Raw genomic sequence first — 19,811 nt, 5'->3', positions numbered from 1 at the left:
ACAAGGAAGTCACTATGACGCCCCCAAATGAAAAAGACACCCCAATTCAAGATTATGAAGATGATGACATAGAAGAAATGCAAGAGGCAGATCTCAAAAAATTGAGAAGAACATTAAGAAGTTCTCAAAAACAAATTCTTGAACTACAGAAATCCTTAATGGACAAGATAGAAAATCTCTCTCGTGAAAATGAAATATTAAGGAAGAATCAAAATGAAACGCAGAAACTAATAGAACAGGAAACTGTGATAGTGACGAGAAATCATAATGAAGTGAAGAATTCAATAGATCAAATGAAAAACACAATAGAGAGCCTTACAAACAGAATGGGTGAAGCAGAAGAGAGAATATCGGACTTAGAAGACAGAGAACAGGAAAGGATACAGTCAGACCAAAGAAAAGAAGAGGAAATTAGAAATCTAAAACATATTGTCGGGAATCTTCAGGATACTATTAAAAAACCCAACATCCGGGTTCTAGGAGTTCCTGAAGGCATGGAGAGGGAGAAAGGATTAGAAGGCCTTTTTAGTGAGATATTAGCAGAAAATTTCCCAGGTTTGGAGAAGGACAGAGACATCCTAGTACAGGAAGCTCACAGAACCCCTAATAAACACGACCAAAAGAGATCCTCACCACGACACGTTGTAATTAAACTCTCCACAGTGAAACATAAAAAAAAGATCCTAAAATGTGCAAGAGAGAAACGTCAGATTACTCTCAGAGGATCTCCAATCAGACTCACAGCTGACTTCTCATCAGAAACACTACAAGCTAGGAGGGAATGGCTAGATATAGCCCAGGTACTAAGAGAGAAAAACTGCCAGCCCAGAATATTATATCCTGCAAAGCAATATTTGTGAATGAAGGTGAAATAAAGACTTTTCATAGCAAACAGAAATTGAAAGAATTTGTCGCCACTCGTCCAGCCCTGCAAAAGATGCTTAAAGATGTGTTGCACACAGAAACACAGAAACACGGTCATCAATATGAAAGAAGGTAAAGGAAGGAAACCTCACAGCAAAAGATCACAGGGAATTCAAAGCATATATTACAACTTATCTTTGGCAAATGGCAGGGCGAAGTTACCACTTATCATTAGTCACATTGAACATTAATGGCCTGAACTGTCCAGTTAAAAGACACCGATTGGCTGATTGGGTTAAGGAACAAAACCCATCTATTTGCTGCTTACAAGAAACACATCTTTCCAACAAAGATCCATACAGACTGAAAGTGAAAGGCTGGAAAAAGATATACCATGCCAACACAAATGAAAAAACAGCGGGCGTAGCCATCTTAATATCGGACGACATAAACTTTACCACAAAAACTGTTAAGAGAGACAAAGAGGGACACTATATAATGATTAAGGGATCAATTCAACAGGAAGATATAACAATTATCAATGTATATGCACCTAACTACAGGGAACCAGTTTATCTAAAAGATTTGTTAAGGGACTTAAAGGGAGACTTAGACCCCAATACAATAGTACTGGAGGACGTCAATACTCCACCCTCAGATATAGACAGATCAACAGGACAGAAGATCAACAAGGATACAGTAGATTTAAACGACACCATAGCCCAAATGGATCTAACAGATATATACAGAACTCTCAATCCTACAGCTAAAGATTTTACATTCTTCTCAGCAGTACATGGAACCTTCTCTAGGATTGACCACATACTAGGCCATAAAGCAAGTCTCAGCAAATTCAAAAGAATTAGAATCATACCATGCAGCTTCTCACACCATACAGGAATGAAGTTGGAAATTAGCAACTCAGGAATCCCTAGAGCATACGCAAACACATGGAGATTGAACAACATGCTCCTGAATGAACAATGGGTCACAGAAGAAATTAAAAGAGAAATCAAAAACTTTCTGGAAGTAAATGAGGATAACAGCACAACATACCAAAACTTATGGGACACAGCAAAAGCAGTGTTAAGAGGAAAGTTTATATCAATAGGTGCCTACATCAAGAAATTGGAAAGGCACCAAATAGATGAGCTTTCAATTCACCTCAAGGATCTAGAAAACCTACAGCAAACCAGACCCAAATCTAGTAGGAGAAGAGAAACAATTAAAATCAGAGAAGAAATCAATAGGATTGAATCAAGAAAAACATTCCAAAAAATCAGCCAAACGAGGAGCTGGTTTTTTGAAAAAATAAACAAAATTGACACCCCATTGGCCCAACTAACTAAAAAAAGAAGAGAAAAGACCCAAATCAATAAAATCAGAGATGAAAAAGGAACTTTAACAACAGACACCACAGAAATAAAAAGAATCATCAGAAATTACTACAAGGACTTGTATACCAGCAAACAGGGAAACCTATCAGAAATGGATAGATTCCTGGACACATGCAACCTACCTAAATTGAACCAGGAAGACATAGAAAACCTAAACAGATCCATAACTGAGACAGAAATTAAAACAGTAATAAAGGCCCTCCCAACAAAGAAAAGCCCAGGACCAGATGGATTCACTGCTGAATTCTACCAGACATTTAAAGAAGAACTGACTCCAATTCTTCTCAAACTATTCAGAGCAATCGAAAAAGAGGGAGTCCTCCCAAATTCTTTCTATGAAGCCAGCATCACCTTAATTCCTAAGCCGGAAAAAGATGCAGCATTGAAAAGAATTACAGACCAATATCCCTGATGAACATAGATGCAAAAATCCTCAATAAAATTCTGGCCAATAGAATGCAACAACACATCAGAAAGATCATCCACTCAGACCAAGTGGGATTTATCCCTGGTATACAGGGATAGTTTAATGTGCGCAAAACAATCAATGTGATACACCACATTAACAGACTGCAGAAGAAAAACCATATGATTATCTCAATAGACGCCAAGAAAGCATTTGATAAAATACAACACCCGTTCATGATGAAAACTCTAAGCAAACTGGGTTTGGAAGGAACATTCCTCAATACAATCAAAGCAATCTATGAAAAACCCACAGCCAACATCCTATTGAATGGGGAAAAGCTGGAAGCATTTCCTCTGAGATATGGTACCAGACAGGGATGCCCACTCTCACCACTGCTATTCAATATAGTTCTGGAAGTTCTAGCCAGAGCCGTTAGGCAAGAAAAAGAAATTAAAGGGATACAAATTGGGAAGGAAGAACTCAAACTATCCCTCTTTGCAGATGATATGATTCTTTATTTAGGAGACCCAAAGAACTCTACTAAGAGACTATTGGAACTCATAGAAGATTTTGGCAAAGTAGCAGGGTATAAAGTCAATGCATAAAAATCAACAGCCTTTGTATACACAGACAATGCCATGGCTGAGGAAGAACTTCTAAGATCAATCCCATTCACGATAGCTACAAAAACAATCAAATACCTTGGAATAAACTTAACCAAGGACGTTAAAGATCTCTACGATGAAAATGACAAAACCTTAAAGAAAGAAATAGAAGAGGATACCAAGAAATGGAAAAATCTTCCATGCTCATGGATTGGAAGAATCAACATCATCAAAATGTCCATTCTCCCAAAAGCAATTTATACATTCAATGCAATACCAATCAAGATACCAAAGACCTTCTTCTCAGATCTGGAAAAAATGATGCTGAAATTCATATTGAGACACAGGAGACCTCGAATAGCTAAAGCAATCTTGTACAACAAAAGCAAAGCTGGAGGCATCACAATACCAGATTTCAGGACATACTACAGGGCAGTTGTTATCAAAACAGCATGGTAGTGGTACAGAAACAGATGGATAGACCAATGGAACAGAATTGAAACACCAGAAATCAACCCAAACATCTACAGCCAACTCATATTTGATCAAGGATACAAAACCAATCCTTGGAGTAAGGACAGTCTATTCAATAAATGGTGCTGGGAAAACTGGATTTCCACGTGCAGAATCATGAAGCAAGACCCCTACCTTACACCTTACACAAAAATCCACTCAATATGGATTAAAGACTTAAATCTACGACCTGACACCATCAAGTTATTAGAGAACATTGGAGAAACCCTGCAAGATATAGGTACCAGCAATGACTTCTTGGAAAACACCCCAGAAGCACAGGCAATCAAAGCCAAAATCAACTATTGGGATTGCATCAAATTGAGAACTTTCTGTACTGCAAAAGAAACAGTCAGGAGAGTGAAGAGACAACCAACAGAATGGGAAAAAATATTTGCAAACTATGCAACAGATAAAGGGTTAATAACCAGAATCTACAAAGAGATCAAGAAACTCCACTAAAACAAAACCAACAACCCACTTAAGAGATGGGCCAAGGACCTCAACTGACATTTTTCAAAAGAGGAAATCCAAAGGGCCAACAGGCACATGAAAAAATGTTCAAGGTCATTAGCAATCAGGGAAATGCAAATCAAAACCACAGTGAGGTTTCACCTCACCCCGGTTAGAATGGCTCACATTCAGAAATCTACCAACAATAGATGCTGGCGAGGATGTGGGGAAAAAGGGACACTAACCCACTGTTGGTGGGAATGCAAACTGGTTAAGCCATTATGGAAGTCAGTCTGGAGATTCCTCAGAAACCTGAATATAATCCTACCATTCAACCCAGCCATCCCACTCCTTGGAATTTACCCAAAGGAAATGAAATTGGCAAGCAAACAAGCTGTCTGCACATTAATGTTTATTGCAGCTCAATTCACAATAGCTAAGACCTGGAACCAACCCAAATGCCCATCAACAGTAGACTGGATAAAGAAATTATGGGACATGTACTCTATAGAATACTATACAGCAGTCAAAAACAACAAAACCTGGTCATTTGCAAAAAGATGGAGGAAATTGGAAAACATCATGCTGAGTGAAATAAGCCAGTCCCAAAGGGACAAATATCATATGTTCTCCCTGATCAGCGACTACTAACTGAACACCAAAGGGGAAACTTGTTGAAATGAAATGGACACTATGAGAAACAGTGACTTGATCAGCCCTTGTCCTGACGGTTGATGTACAATGTAATACTTTATCCATTTTAGTATTTTTTTGTTCTAGTACCATTGGTTGAACTCTGTAATTAACACACAATTATTCTTAGGTGTTTAAATTTTAACTGAAAAGTGATCCCTGTTAGGAATTTGGAAAACATTATGCTGAGTGTAATAAGCCAGTCCCAAAGGGACAAATACCATATGTTCTCCCTGATAGGTTACAACTACCTGAGCACCAAAAAGGAAACCTGTTAAAGTGAAATGAACACTAGGAGAAATGGTGACTTGATCCGCCCTCACCCTGACTGTTGATGAGCAACTTGATATGTTATCCCTCTTAGTATTTTTTTGTTTGTTCTACTTAATACTTTTGGTTGAATACTGTAATCAATACACAATTCTTCTTAAGTGCTGAAACTTAACTGAAAAGTGATTGCTGTTAAATATAAGCGTGGGAATAAGAGAGGGAAGAGATGTGCAATTCGGGACATGCTCAAGCTGACTTACCTCAAACGGTAGAGTTAGAAACATACCAGGTGATTCCAATTCAATCCCATCAAGGTGGCATGTACTAATGCCATCTCACTAGTCCCAGTGATCAATTTCTGTTCACAATTGATCATAATGATAGGACTAAGAACCAAAGGGATCACATAAATAAAAATAGTGTCTGCAAATACTAGCTGATAGAATCAAAAAGGGAGAGAATGATCCAACATGGGAAGTGAGATACACAGCAGACCCATAGAATGGCAGATGTCCTAAACAGCACTCTGGCCTCAGAATCAGCCCTTAAGTCATGCGGATCCAGCTGAAATGCCCATGAGACTATTTCAGGCATGGAAAGCCAAGACACTCTGGAAAAAAAAAAACCTAAATGAAAGATCTCCACGAGTGAGATCCCAGTGGAAAGAATGGGTCATCAAAGAAGGAGGTACTTTTCTCTGAAGGGAGGAGAGAACTTCCACTTTGACCATGGCCTTGTCTAAATATGATCAGAGTCGGTGAACTCAGGGAGCTTCCATAGCCTTGGCAGCTCATGACAAGAGCCTAGGGTGATTACTGAGGCCATAAACAAGAGTGTCAATTTGTTAAGTCAACAACAGGAGTCACTGTGCACTTACTCCTCATATAGGATCTTTGTCCTTAGTGTGCTGTACATTGAGATTTAATGCTATAACTAGTACTCAAACAGTATTTTTCACTTTATGTTTCTGTGTGGGAGCAAACTGTTGAAATCTTTACTTAATGTATGCTAAACTGATCTTCTGTATATAAAGAGAAATGAAAATGAATCTTGATGTGAATGGAAGGGGAGAGGGAGTGGGAAAGGCGAGGGTTGCGATTTGAGGGACGTTATGGGGGGAAGCCATTGTAATCCATAAGCTGTACTTTGGAAATTTATATTCATTAAATAAAAGTTTGAAAAAAATTTGCATGAGATTTCAAAAACCAAAGTAAAACAGTGACCATAACACTCTGCAAGTTATACACACAGAGATATGGACAGATGCAGAAGTAACCAATAGGTTCCGTTTCATCCTTAATCTCCTGCCAAGTGTTGGTATTATTGACCCCAGGCCTATCACCTGACATGTGGCTACAGACTGACCAGAGGCATGAACTTGACAGAGACAATTCACATGTAGTTTCCCTATTTGACCCCATTTTGGTAGCTGGACGTGCTTGGTTTTGCAGATGGACAATTAGCATAGCCATTATGGAACAGAGTATGGAGGTTTTTCAAAAAGTCATTTCTTCTTGATTCTACAATTTCCCTTCCAGTTCTTCACCAGCTCCTCAGTTATATAATATCTAATTCCTATAGAAAATGCCTTATCATAATACTCATAGTGACTCCATTCCCTGAAATAATATCACCTGCTCACCTACTGCATTCCACCCTACTCCACCCAACAGGTGAAAAAATCCTACTCTCAGTTGCTTCCTCAGATCAGGTGGTAAGCAGTGATATTATCTCCACCCTATTACAGTTCATTAACCAGATGAACATGTGTCCCTCAATTCTAGTTTCAGCTTCCCTCCTGTGATAGTGGCAAGCCTGCTGATTGCCTTACTAGGGGACCAATTAAATAAGCACTTCTCAGTGACAAACATTAGCTTTCCTTGGAGACAAGTCAGTCTCCATGTAGAAGAATGAACATTTCCCCCAAGAACAGGGCTTTAACTTGCCATGGAGAAGTAGCAGGCAACCGTTTTAGATCAGAAACACTGGGTTTTATTCAACTGGGCTGAGACCAGGCAGCTGTACAAGAGAGTAACACAGCTGTATCCTGTTTCCCACGTAATGGTCTAGTTCAGGGTGTATCCTGAGTTACACTATCTCCCTGATGGAAAGGTTAGGGAAGAGGAGTTATTTGGCAATTCTTCCCTCCACGGAGTACGAAATGATAATTGTGAAAACACTAGAGATGGAGTGATAAATGCAGCTGGAAAGCATAGGAGCTTACATTCTAGCCAGGACCTAAGGCAAGGAGAGCCTCTATTGACAAGAGAGAAAAAGTTTTCCAACTGAGTATCCCTCACTATCAAAAAATGTTCCATGTCCAAAGCCACACATTAATAGCCAGAATAAACAGTTGACTTTAATTCCTCAGTTTCAAACTGGCATGCTTTTGTATCTCCTTGCAAGGAAGAGGGAAGAAGAAAAGTTTTCATAGCAGTTCAGTAAAATATTTATTATGTTTTTATTAGCAATATTTCTACTCATGAGTTTATAAATACCAGAACCCAATGAATCATAACCCATACTCATTTTTATAAAATAGCACATGCTAGCACAGAAACCTCGCCACACTATTTTTCTGAACAAAAGTTGAGAATTATTGTCATTTATACCTTTCTTTCTCAAATTTTCAAAGCTGCACAAAAATGACCTTGATTTCATAGGATAAAGAATGTCATCAATGGCCCTCTACTCCATAGTCTTTTCAAAAAAAAAAAAACAGCAATTTCTTAAAAATTAAGACTTAAAATCAGGTTTCCTTACATACAGGTAGCACTTTCAGATGTAAAATGAATAATAAAGTTCAGCTGTAAAATTAACTTTTACCCCAGTGAACCTTTCTTAAGCTGCTGAAATATTGCCATAAAAGGTCAAATCCTTGGTAAACTCCAGAGAGCAAGATTGTTCAAATATAGTTCAGGTCAAAATAGGCAAATAAATATGCTTACCATTTGAGGAGGATGAGACGAGTGGGTTGGAAGTGGATGAAATACAACTTGGAAAATACAGCCAATATGAATCTCAGTCAACTAATTCACATGTGAGACAAAAATTGCTTCCATTTACTATAAATCAGTGTACTTTTCAGCCAGTAGAAAAGTCAACTTGAGACATTCTTGGTGCTCCCAGACACACTCCATACTTAAGCCAGGATTCCAGGGTTTTACCAAAAATTCAAACAAAAAAACCACTCTGGTTATTAGTCTCTTCCCAAACAGATCTTGCCTGTGTGCTGGTTTTCATGACATACTCTAAGTCCAACAGCCCTCGACAGCTTTCTTGCCACAAATAAGACATGGGGTTCTGATGATGTTGAAAAATCAGCATTTGGGATGCTGTATCCCAGCTCATACAAGCCCCCATCTGTATTCTGGCTACCTCTTTGGGGTGCAGCCATGAGCAGTACAATTTCCAGCAGTCCCCACATGTCTTCTTTTATTCTCAGATGGTGTCCCCCACACTCGTTCCACCTCCTCCAGGACACTCTGTGTCTCCTCTCAAACCTTCTCAGCCTTCCTTTTTAACAAAGCCCTATGGTAGCTGATTAAACACAGAACCTAAATAATTATCTAAAGTAGTCTCCTCCCCCAAGGATCCTCCAAACCCTCAACTTTCACACCCTTACTTGGTGTTTTTGATTTTGTGTTTTGGAATTCTCAATGCTTCCTTATTTCCCTTTCATTTCACAGAGACAGTAATAATTTCCATTAAATCTCCTCAAGAATGGAGAGCTTGACTTTTGGTAAATGCTGCAGACACAGGGTGGAGCTGCGGCTAAATACTCTGTGTAGCTACCACTGTTAAAACACAGCATTTTTAACTTGGTTGTGTAATTCAATTCACTTGTGCATTGGACTAACTTGCTTGCCTCTAAGCAGCCTCAGATATCTGTATTTTAGTTGTACAGCTCTCCCTATACAACTCTCTGTTCATGTCTGCCTATTCATCTTCCAACTTATTTACATAAATGTAAACAGTACCCACAATGTCTGGTATGTGATAGGTGCCCCACAAAGTGCTATTGAACAACTGGAACAAGCAATTTAGCCACCAACAAGTAGGTTTTCCTGTCCTTATGAGCAGAGAAGTTTTAATTATCAAACCCTCATCTTCATTTCATATTTGACTAGTACCTGGGATAAAAGAAAGAAAAGCAAAAAGTTGTGTTTCCCTAACTTTTCAAATAGTCTAAATGTTCTTATCTAGACACATATGTTTTCAAGTAAAATGATTATTATGCTACCTCAGGTCTCCCTGAAGCACTCACACTTCCCTGAAGCTGATTTGTCCTGGGATGAATGACTTAGTTTTTTCCCCATGCAGTGCAGAAGAAACTAGTGAAACCTGAGAGGATGAGAAGATGAGGGTTTGGAAAGTAAAGATGTTGCTTGGGACACTTACACACCATATTAGAATGCCTGGATTGGATTCAAGTCCTGACTCTGCTTTGGATCCCAGCTTCCTTTCAGTGCACAACTGGGAGGTGGTAGTACTAGGTGATGTCTCAAGTGCTTGGGGGCCTGTCACCCTTATGAGAGACCCGGGTTGAGTTCTTGGTCTGGCTCAACCCTGGCTATTGTGGGCATTTGAGGAGTAATCCAGCAGATGGAACTCTGTATATATCTCCCCCGTCTCCCTCTCTTGCTTCCTCTCTGCCTTCCAAATAAAATTGACAAATCAATGTTTAAAAGAACTTTAAAAACAATGAAAGGTAGTCACTTAAAAGGAGAAAACACACAGAAATTACATAAAACCTTGTAATTGGCTAAGAATATAGTAATTGTTGAGAGGAAGCTGTCTACTAAAAATATAACCTCATCAGTTTACTTTTTTCTAAATATAAATTTAAAAACTAGTAGAGACGCCTGGCGCTGCTGGCCGCGCTGCTGCTGGCGGTGCGCAGGGTTGCTACCCAAGGTTCCTTGGCCTTGGCTTAAAAATCCTCATCGTCGGTATTGTTCATTATATGAAAGTTTCTCTGGATTGAGGTGGGCTATGGATATAGAAAAAGGAATAAAAGGATTTTTTGGGGAGTGACCAGTGGACAGGAGATTGCTGTTTGTCTCTCACTCTGCCTTTCAAACAATAAATAAACAAACCTCCTTAACAGGGGAAAATAAAATAAAGTATTGGTTGGGGAGGAGGCAAAATGGCGGAATAGGAAGGGAGCACACTGATAGTCCGGGGAGAGATAGTTTAATAAAAGTGGAGATACTGCAGGTTCAAGGAAGAGTAGGGGAGGAAGCAGCAGAAGAAACTCTTCCGGAACGCGTGATTCACAGCAGACCTGCGTGGAGAGCGTGGGAGCCCACAGTTCGGGACACCAGCGGCAGACTCAACACACCAGCGCTGGAACGCGAGGTGAGCCAAACCTCAATAGCCCGAGACACCAGCAGGCAAGCAGAGAGAGGAGACTAGAGGGAACGACCCCCATGGGGGGGGGGGAAGTTCACCAGGCTAACTGGAAGAGAGAGAGAGAGAAAAAAAAAAAAAGGTGACGGGTACGGACACGGGTTTCTCTCTCTCCGCTCACCTCTCAAGGGCGAGCAACACAAAGAGCAGGCGCCATCTTGGACATACGTCATAAGCAGAGCGACCTCAGGTCTGCACCGGCCCTGAGCCTAGCAGAAAAACCTGACTCTGGGCGGGGCGAATTAACAGGAGGTTAGGACCTAGTAAATTTGTGGTGCTACTGAACCGAGACTGTGAAAAAAGAGACGGTGGGGGAGAGAACTCACGGAATTCACGTGAGTACTCTCCAGAGACGCTACAATTCCGTAACTTTGGCAACCCAGTGGGAGACTGAAGGAGAATTTGAGCCCACTCTGAGGGTAGAACAGACACCCTGTGCGGTCCTTGGGAAAGAGCTTCCGATATCTGGCTCCTGTGGGTATATCATTTGCCTGCTAACTACCTCCAACTTCGTTCAGCTGTGCAGAATTACTTCCCTTTTGAATCAAAAAAAAAGAGAGAGAGAGAGAGATTTACCACGCCTAACCTGGGAGTGTCACCTTTGGCACACCAAACAGAGCTCTCAGGCCACACCCATCTCAAGCCCTAAGGCTCCATCAAAAACAGACAGTCCACTTAATCTAGAGTCATAGAATAACAAGAAAAAGCACCACAGTGAAGAAACCAAATATCTCCAATATGCCAAATAACAAACGCAAAAACCGAGGTAATAAAAACAAGGAAGTCACCATGACTCTACCCCAATTCAAGATTATGAAGATGATGACATAGAAGAAATGCAAGAAGCAGATCTCAAAAAATTGAGAAGAACATTAAGAAGTTCTCAAAAACAAATTCTTGAACTACAGAAATCCTTAATGGACAAGATAGAAAATCTCTCTCGTGAAAATGAAATATTAAGGAGGAATCAAAATGAAACGCAGAAACTAATAGAACAGGAAACTGTGATAGTGACTGAAGTGAAGAATTCAATAGATCAAATGAAAAACACAATAGAGAGCCTTACAAACAGAATGGGTGAAGCAGAAGAGAGAATATCGGACTTAGAAGACAGAGAACAGGAAAGGATACAGTCAGACCAAAGAAAAGAAGAGGAAATTAGAAATCTAAAACATATTGTCGGGAATCTTCAGGATACTATTAAAAAACCCAACATCCGGGTTCTAGGAGTTCCTGAAGGCATGGAGAGGGAGAAAGGATTAGAAGGCCTTTTTAGTGAGATATTAGCAGAAAATTTCCCAGGTTTGGAGAAGGACAGAGACATCCTAGTACAGGAAGCTCACAGAACCCCTAATAAACACGACCAAAAGAGATCCTCACCACGACACGTTGTAATTAAACTCTCCACAGTGAAACATAAAAAAAAGATCCTAAAATGTGCAAGAGAGAAACGTCAGATTACTCTCAGAGGATCTCCAATCAGACTCACAGCTGACTTCTCATCAGAAACACTACAAGCTAGGAGGGAATGGCTAGATATAGCCCAGGTACTAAGAGAGAAAAACTGCCAGCCCAGAATATTATATCCTGCAAAGCAATATTTGTGAATGAAGGTGAAATAAAGACTTTTCATAGCAAACAGAAATTGAAAGAATTTGTCGCCACTCGTCCAGCCCTGCAAAAGATGCTTAAAGATGTGTTGCACACAGAAACACAGAAACACGGTCATCAATATGAAAGAAGGTAAAGGAAGGAAACCTCACAGCAAAAGATCACAGGGAATTCAAAGCATATATTACAACTTATCTTTGGCAAATGGCAGGGCGAAGTTACCACTTATCATTAGTCACATTGAACATTAATGGCCTGAACTGTCCAGTTAAAAGACACCGATTGGCTGATTGGGTTAAGGAACAAAACCCATCTATTTGCTGCTTACAAGAAACACATCTTTCCAACAAAGATCCATACAGACTGAAAGTGAAAGGCTGGAAAAAGATATACCATGCCAACACAAATGAAAAAACAGCGGGCGTAGCCATCTTAATATCGGACGACATAAACTTTACCACAAAAACTGTTAAGAGAGACAAAGAGGGACACTATATAATGATTAAGGGATCAATTCAACAGGAAGATATAACAATTATCAATGTATATGCACCTAACTACAGGGAACCAGTTTATCTAAAAGATTTGTTAAGGGACTTAAAGGGAGACTTAGACCCCAATACAATAGTACTGGAGGACGTCAATACTCCACTCTCAGATATAGACAGATCAACAGGACAGAAGATCAACAAGGATACAGTAGATTTAAATGACACCATAGCCCAAATGGATCTAACAGATATATACAGAACTCTCAATCCTACAGCTAAAGATTTTACATTCTTCTCAGCAGTACATGGAACCTTCTCTAGGATTGACCACATACTAGGCCATAAAGCAAGTCTCAGCAAATTCAAAAGAATTAGAATCATACCATGCAGCTTCTCACACCATACAGGAATGAAGTTGGAAATTAGCAACTCAGGAATCCCTAGAGCATACGCAAACACATGGAGATTGAACAACATGCTCCTGAATGAACAATGGGTCACAGAAGAAATTAAAAGAGAAATCAAAAACTTTCTGGAAGTAAATGAGGATAACAGCACAACATACCAAAACTTATGGGACACAGCAAAAGCAGTGTTAAGAGGAAAGTTTATATCAATAGGTGCCTACATCAAGAAATTGGAAAGGCACCAAATAGATGAGCTTTCAATTCACCTCAAGGATCTAGAAAACCTACAGCAAACCAGACCCAAATCTAGTAGGAGAAGAGAAATAATTAAAATCACGGAAGAAATTAACAGGATTGAATCCAAACAAAAATTACAAAAAATCAGCCAAACGAGGAGCTGGTTTTTTGAAAAAATAAACAAAATTGACACCCCATTGGCCCAACTAACTAAAAAAAGAAGAGAAAAGACCCAAATCAATAAAATCAGAGATGAAAAAGGAAACGTAACAACAGACACCACAGAAATAAAAAGAATCATCAGAAATTACTACAAGGACCTGTATGCCAGCAAACAGGGAAACCTATCAGAAATGGATAGATTCCTGGACACATGCAACCTACCTAAATTGAACCAGGAAGATATCGAAAACCTAAACAGACCCATAACTGAGACAGAAATTGAACAGTAATAAAGGCCCTCCCAACAAAGAAAAGCCCAGGACCAGATGGATTCACTGCTGAATTCTACCAGACATTTAAAGAAGAACTAACTCCAATTCTTCTCAAACTATTCAGAACAATCGAAGAAGAGGGAATCTTCCCAAATTCTTTTTTTTTTATATAAAACTTTTAAATTTATTTTTATGTTCATAATTAACAATTAGATTCTTCTCTTTCCACTTACTCATGAACCACTTAAGTATATGGACAATGGAATTGACTTTAATTTCTTTACTTGAAGATGAAGAAAATTAAAAGTACGTTATAAAATAAAAGTATGTCAGTATCACTACATATAGAATCTTCTTTACATGAAGCAAGCTTGTAAAGGTGAAGTTCCCACAGAAAGCGGAAAGCATAACCACGAAAGCATTACCAAAATTCTAAAAGGATAACCATTTTAAACACATACTTTTAACAACTTTACTGTTTATAAAACTATAATTGGGCACTTTTAAGACCAGGTGACATTTTTTTCTTTTTCAAAGATGCTAATTTTTATAAATAACACATTTATAGATGATAAACTCTACAGAGATCAAGAATATATGCAGGGGAATTTTAAAAGATAAGTATAATTGCACTTTATATAGCAATTAGCATAACTGTAGGGAAATGGAAAATATTTTTACAAATTTTTTCCCAAGTATATATAATTAAAAAATTTCATTAAGAATCATTGAAAGAAAGAAAGGAAGGAAGGAAAGAAGGGAAAAAAAGAAAGAAAGAAGAGAGAAAAGAAAAGAAAAAAGAGAAGAAAAAGAGAGGGCAAATATTACATGTACATGGCTACTTTTCTTTTAGTAATATTTTGTTTTCTTACAGTTTCAATCCATTGACATGAAGACCTCAGCACTGTATTAAGAAGTCACATTCTGACCTATAAAATGTGACAGCCCCAGGAGAACCATTAAATCATTATTCATTTTCAGTAAAAAGTCTAACAGAATAGTGTCTTAGAATATTGTACGTTAGAACTTTAATCATACAATACAAATCATGTATAAACAAGTTGTAACAGAGAACATGTGCTGGCACAACTAGGCTTTACAGATTCTTTGGAAGCTCAAAAAGTTCAAGAATGTCTTATCAATCTTCATTTCAAATCCAGTAGCATAAAAGATGGGTTTTCTAAGTAGGATTTCCACAAATTAGAGAAGCTTGACATTGTAGCACCATCAATAATTCTGTGATCAGCTGACCAGCTCACATTCATTATCTGCGCAGGATATACTTCTCCTTTCTGGTTAAATTGAGGAAGGGCCTTAATTGATCCAAGGGCCCCAATGGCTACTTCAGGTGGCAATATCACAGGTTTGGCATAGGTACCACCAATGGATCCAATATTGGAAAGAGTGAATGTTCCTCCGGTAAGATCTGTGGTGCTGAGCTGACCTGCGGTGCCCAGTTTCTGGAGGCGGTTCAGCTCAGTGGCGATCTCAAATACAGAGCAGATCTGAACGTTTTTGACATTGGGGACAATCAATCCCTGCTCAGTATCCATTGCTATCCCAATATTATGAGAAGCCTTATATGTTATATTCTGGCAGCCTTCATCCACAGAATCATTAAGGATAGGAAACTAGCAATCCCAAGGAAGCTGCCTTTAAGAAGAAGGGCATAAAGGAAAGCTTAATTCCACGAGCCAAAGCAATGGGTTTCAATTCTTCTCGTAGCTTAACCAGTTCAGTAAGGTCAACCTCATCACAATAACCAAAGTGAGGTATCTTTAGAGCTGCAGACATACTCTTGACCATTGCTTTTTGAAAGCCTTTTATGGGTTCTGTTTTGTCTTTGCCTATGAATACTGGAGGTTTTGATATTGGCATGGGAATAGTCTTGTCCTATGGTTTTGGTGGAGGTGGCATAACTTCAGCTTTTGGTGAAGGAGGCAATATAGCTCCTGTTTGCTTTTCCAAGTAGTTGAGAATATCTTCTTTAAGTATTCTGCCATCTTTTCCTGAGCCAACAACTTCACTTAGCTTAATGTTGTTTTCCATTGCAAGACGGCGAACTGCAGGAGTAGCCAGTGTTTTTTGACCCTTTATTTCTTGGTGTGTGTGTTCATCATGAGACACAGCTGGAGTTTCAACATCTTCTTCTGAATCTTTTAAAGCTTCTGTTTCTATGTCTACTAATGGCTTCCCCACATAGGCAATATCATCTAGATTATAATAGAGCTTTTTAATGACTCCATCATAACGACTAGTGATGGTAACAGAAGCTTTATCACTCTGGACTTCACAGATGCTATCAAACTGAGACACTGTATCTCCTTCTTTTACATACCATTCTTTAACAGTTACTTCTCTAATCCCTTCTCCAATGTCTGAGAGTTTGAACTGAACAATCTGTCCATGTAGAGCTCTTATTTCCTCTCTAGTAAGTTGGGCTCTCTCACAGTCTGCTGCTCAGAGTATAAACTGGAGTCTTTCAGCGGTCGTTTTCAGCAAGTGATGTGGATGACTGTAGTTGAATGAAGGGTAACCGAAGAAATACACACATTTTGGCTTCAAAACACGAACAATACCACGTGTTTGAAAAGAGCAAACACAAATCCTTCGATGATTTTAAGTTACACAGTTCCCTCTGGGAACCTTCTCTCTGACTCCCAAGTGCACCATAAGTGTCCACTGCTTTGTATTCCTTTAGCTCCATGCACTTGTTCCATCACAGAATTTATCATGCTGGGCCGTAATTAATTATTTGATGTCTATCTCTGTCTCCCTCTCCTCTGTCGATCACCACAAAGTTGTAATCACAGCAGCCTGGCATTCTTGCTCCAGGTCCTCAGCATACGCACTGCTGCCATCTTCCCACCCAAATTCTTTATATGAAGCCAGCATCACCTTAATTCCTAAGCCAGAAAAAGATGCAGCACTGAAAGAGAATTACAGACCAATATCCCTGATGAACATAGATGCAAAACTCCTCAATAAAATTCTCACCAATAGAATGCAACAACACATCAGAAAGATCATCCACCCAGACCAAGTGGGATTTATCCCTGATATGCAGGAAATGTTTAATGTGCACAAGACAATCAATGTGATACACATTAACAGACTGCAGAAGAAAAACCATATGATTATCTCAATAGATGCCGAGAAAGCATTTGATAATACAACACCCGTTCATGATGAAAACTCTAAGCAAACTGGGTTTGGAAGGAACATTCCTCAATACAATCAAAGCAATCTATGAAAAACCCACAGCCAACATCCTATTGAATGGGGAAAAGTTGGAAGCATTTCCACTGAGATCTGGCACCAGACAGGGATGCCCACTCTCACCACTGCTATTCAATATAGTTCTGGAGGTTCTAGCCAGAGCTATTAGGCAAGAAAAAGAAATTAAAGGGATACAAATTGGGAAGGAAGAACTCAAACTATCCCTCTTTGCAGATGACATGATTCTTTATTTAGGGGACCCAAAGAACTCTACTAAGAGACTATTGGAACTCATAGAAGAGTTTGGCAAAGTAGCAGGGTATAAAATCAATGCACAAAAATCAACAGCCTTTGTATACACAGACAATGCCATGGCTGAGGAAGAACTTCTAAGATCAATCCCATTCACAATAGCTACAAAAACAATCAAATACCTTGGAATAAACTTAACCAAGGACGTTAAAGATCTCTACGATGAAAATGACAAAACCTTAAAGAAAGAAATAGAAGAGGATACCAAGAAATGGAAAAATCTTCCATGCTCATGGATTGGAAGAATCATTATCATCAAAATGTCCATTCTCCCAAAAGCAATTTATAGATTCAATGCAATACCAATCAAGATACTGAAGACCTTCTTCTCAGATCTGGAAAAAATGGTGCTGAAATTCACATGGAGGCACAAGAGACCTCGAATAGCTAAAGCAATCTTGTGCAACAAAAACAAAGCCGGAGGCATCACAATACCAGATTTCAGGACATACTACAGGGCAGTTGTAATCAAAGCAGCATTGTACTGGTACAGAAACAGATGGATAGACCAATGGAACAGAATAGAAACACCAGAAATCAACCCAAACATCTACAGCCAACTTATATTTGATCAAGGATCAAAAACTAATTCCTGGAGCAAGGACAGTCTATTCAATAAATGGTGCTGGGAAAACTGGATTTCCACGTGCAGAATCATGAAGCAAGACCCCTACCTTACACCTTACACAAAAATCCACTCAACATGGATTAAAGACCTAAATCTACGACCTGACACCATCAAGTTACTAGAGAACATTGGAGAAACCCTTCAAGATATTGGCACAGGCAAAGAATTTCTGGAAAAGACCCGGGAGGCACAGGCAGTCAAAGCCAAAATTAACTATTGGGATTGCATCAAATTGAGAAGTTTCTGTACTGCAAAAGAAACAGTCAGGAGAGTGAAGAGACAACCAACAGAGTGGGAAAAAATATTTGCAAACTATGCAACAGATAAAGGGTTAATAACCAGAATCTACAAAGAGATCAAGAAACTCCACAAAAACAAAACCAACAACCCACTTAAGAGATGGGCTAAGGACCTCAATAGACATTTTTCAAAAGAGGAAATCCAAAGGGCCAACAGGCACATGAAAAAATGTTCAAGGTCATTAGCAATCAGGGAAATGCAAATCAAAACCACAATGAGGTTTCACCTCACCCCTGTTAGAATGGCTCACATGCAGAAATCTACCAACAACAGATGCTGGCGAGGATGTGGGGAAAAAGGGACACTAACCCACTGTTGGTGGGAATGCAAGCTGGTCAAGCCACTATGGAAGTCAGTCTGGAGATTCCTCAGAAACCTGAAGATAACCCTACCGTTCCACCCAGCCATCCCACTCCTTGGAATTTACCCAAAGGAATTTAAATTGGCAAACAAAAAAGCGGTCTGCACCCTAATGTTTATTGCAGCTCAATTCACAATAATTAAGACCTGGAACCAACCTAAATGCCCATCAACGGTAGACTGGATAAAGAAATTATGGGATATGTACTCTTTAGAATACTATACCGCAGTAAGAAACAACGAAATCAAGTCATTTGCAACAAAATGGAGGAATCTGGAACACATCATGCTGAGTGAAATAAGCCAGTCCCAAAGGGACAAATACCATATGTTCTCCCTGATTGGTGACAACTGACTGAACACCAAAAAGGAAATCTGTTGAAGTGAAACGGACACTATGGGAAATGGTGACTTGATCAGCATAGCCCTGACTGTTAATGAACAACTTAATACATTATCCCTCTTAGTAGTTTTTTTGTCTGTTCTACTTAATATGACTGGTTTAATTCTGTAATTAATACACAGTTATTCTTAAGTGTTGAAAATTAACTGAAATGTGATCCCTGTTAAACATAAGAGTGGGAATAAGAGAGGGAAGAGATGTATAATTTGGGACATGCTCAAGCTGACTTGCCCCAAATGGTAGAGTTAGAAACATACCAGGGGATTCCAATTCAATCCCATCAAGGTGGCATGTACCAATGCCATCTCACTAGTCCAAGTGATCAATTTCAGTTCACAATTGATCATAATGAAAGGACTAAGAGTCAAAGGGAGCACATAAACAAGTCTAGTACCTGCTAACACTAACTGATAGAATAAATAAAGGGGAGAGTGATCCAACATGGGAAGTGAGATACTCAGCAGACTCATAGAATGGCAGATGTCCTAAATAGCACTCTGGCCTCAGAATCAGCCCTAAAGGCATTCGGATCTGGCTGAAAAGCCCATGAGAGTATTTCAGGCATGGAAAGCCAAGACACTCTGGCAAAAGATCTCTGTGAGTGGGATCCCAGTGGAAAGAACAGGTCATCAAAGAAGGAGGTACCTTTCTCTGAAGGGAGGAGAGAACCTCCACTTTGACTATTTGACTATGAGCTTGTCTAAACAAGATAAGAGTCGGAGAACTCAGAGGGCTTCCATAGCCTTGGAAACTCATGACTGGAGCGTAGGGAGATTACTGATGCCATAGACAG

The 19,811-nt window shown here is 39.3% G+C and overlaps 1 protein-coding gene across 1 annotated transcript; it reads right to left on the bottom strand.

Moving 5' to 3' along the window:
- Positions 1–14,797: 14,797 nt before the first annotated feature.
- On the bottom strand, positions 14,798–16,679 carry LOC100341293 (lipoamide acyltransferase component of branched-chain alpha-keto acid dehydrogenase complex, mitochondrial-like). The gene is given in 4 exon segments (XM_070053333.1): positions 14,798–15,428; positions 15,430–16,212; positions 16,270–16,404; positions 16,608–16,679. Coding segments are annotated over 4 exon segments (1,455 nt in total). The 5' UTR covers positions 16,658–16,679; the 3' UTR covers positions 14,798–14,941.
- Between the last annotated feature and the right edge of the window lie 3,132 nt (positions 16,680–19,811).

The sequence above is a fragment of the Oryctolagus cuniculus genome, chromosome 12 (genome assembly GCF_964237555.1).
Source record: "Oryctolagus cuniculus chromosome 12, mOryCun1.1, whole genome shotgun sequence".
Taxonomy (NCBI): domain Eukaryota; kingdom Metazoa; phylum Chordata; class Mammalia; order Lagomorpha; family Leporidae; genus Oryctolagus; species Oryctolagus cuniculus.
The sequence above is the reverse complement of the archived record's forward strand: the minus strand, read 5'-3'. Positions and strand labels throughout refer to the sequence as shown.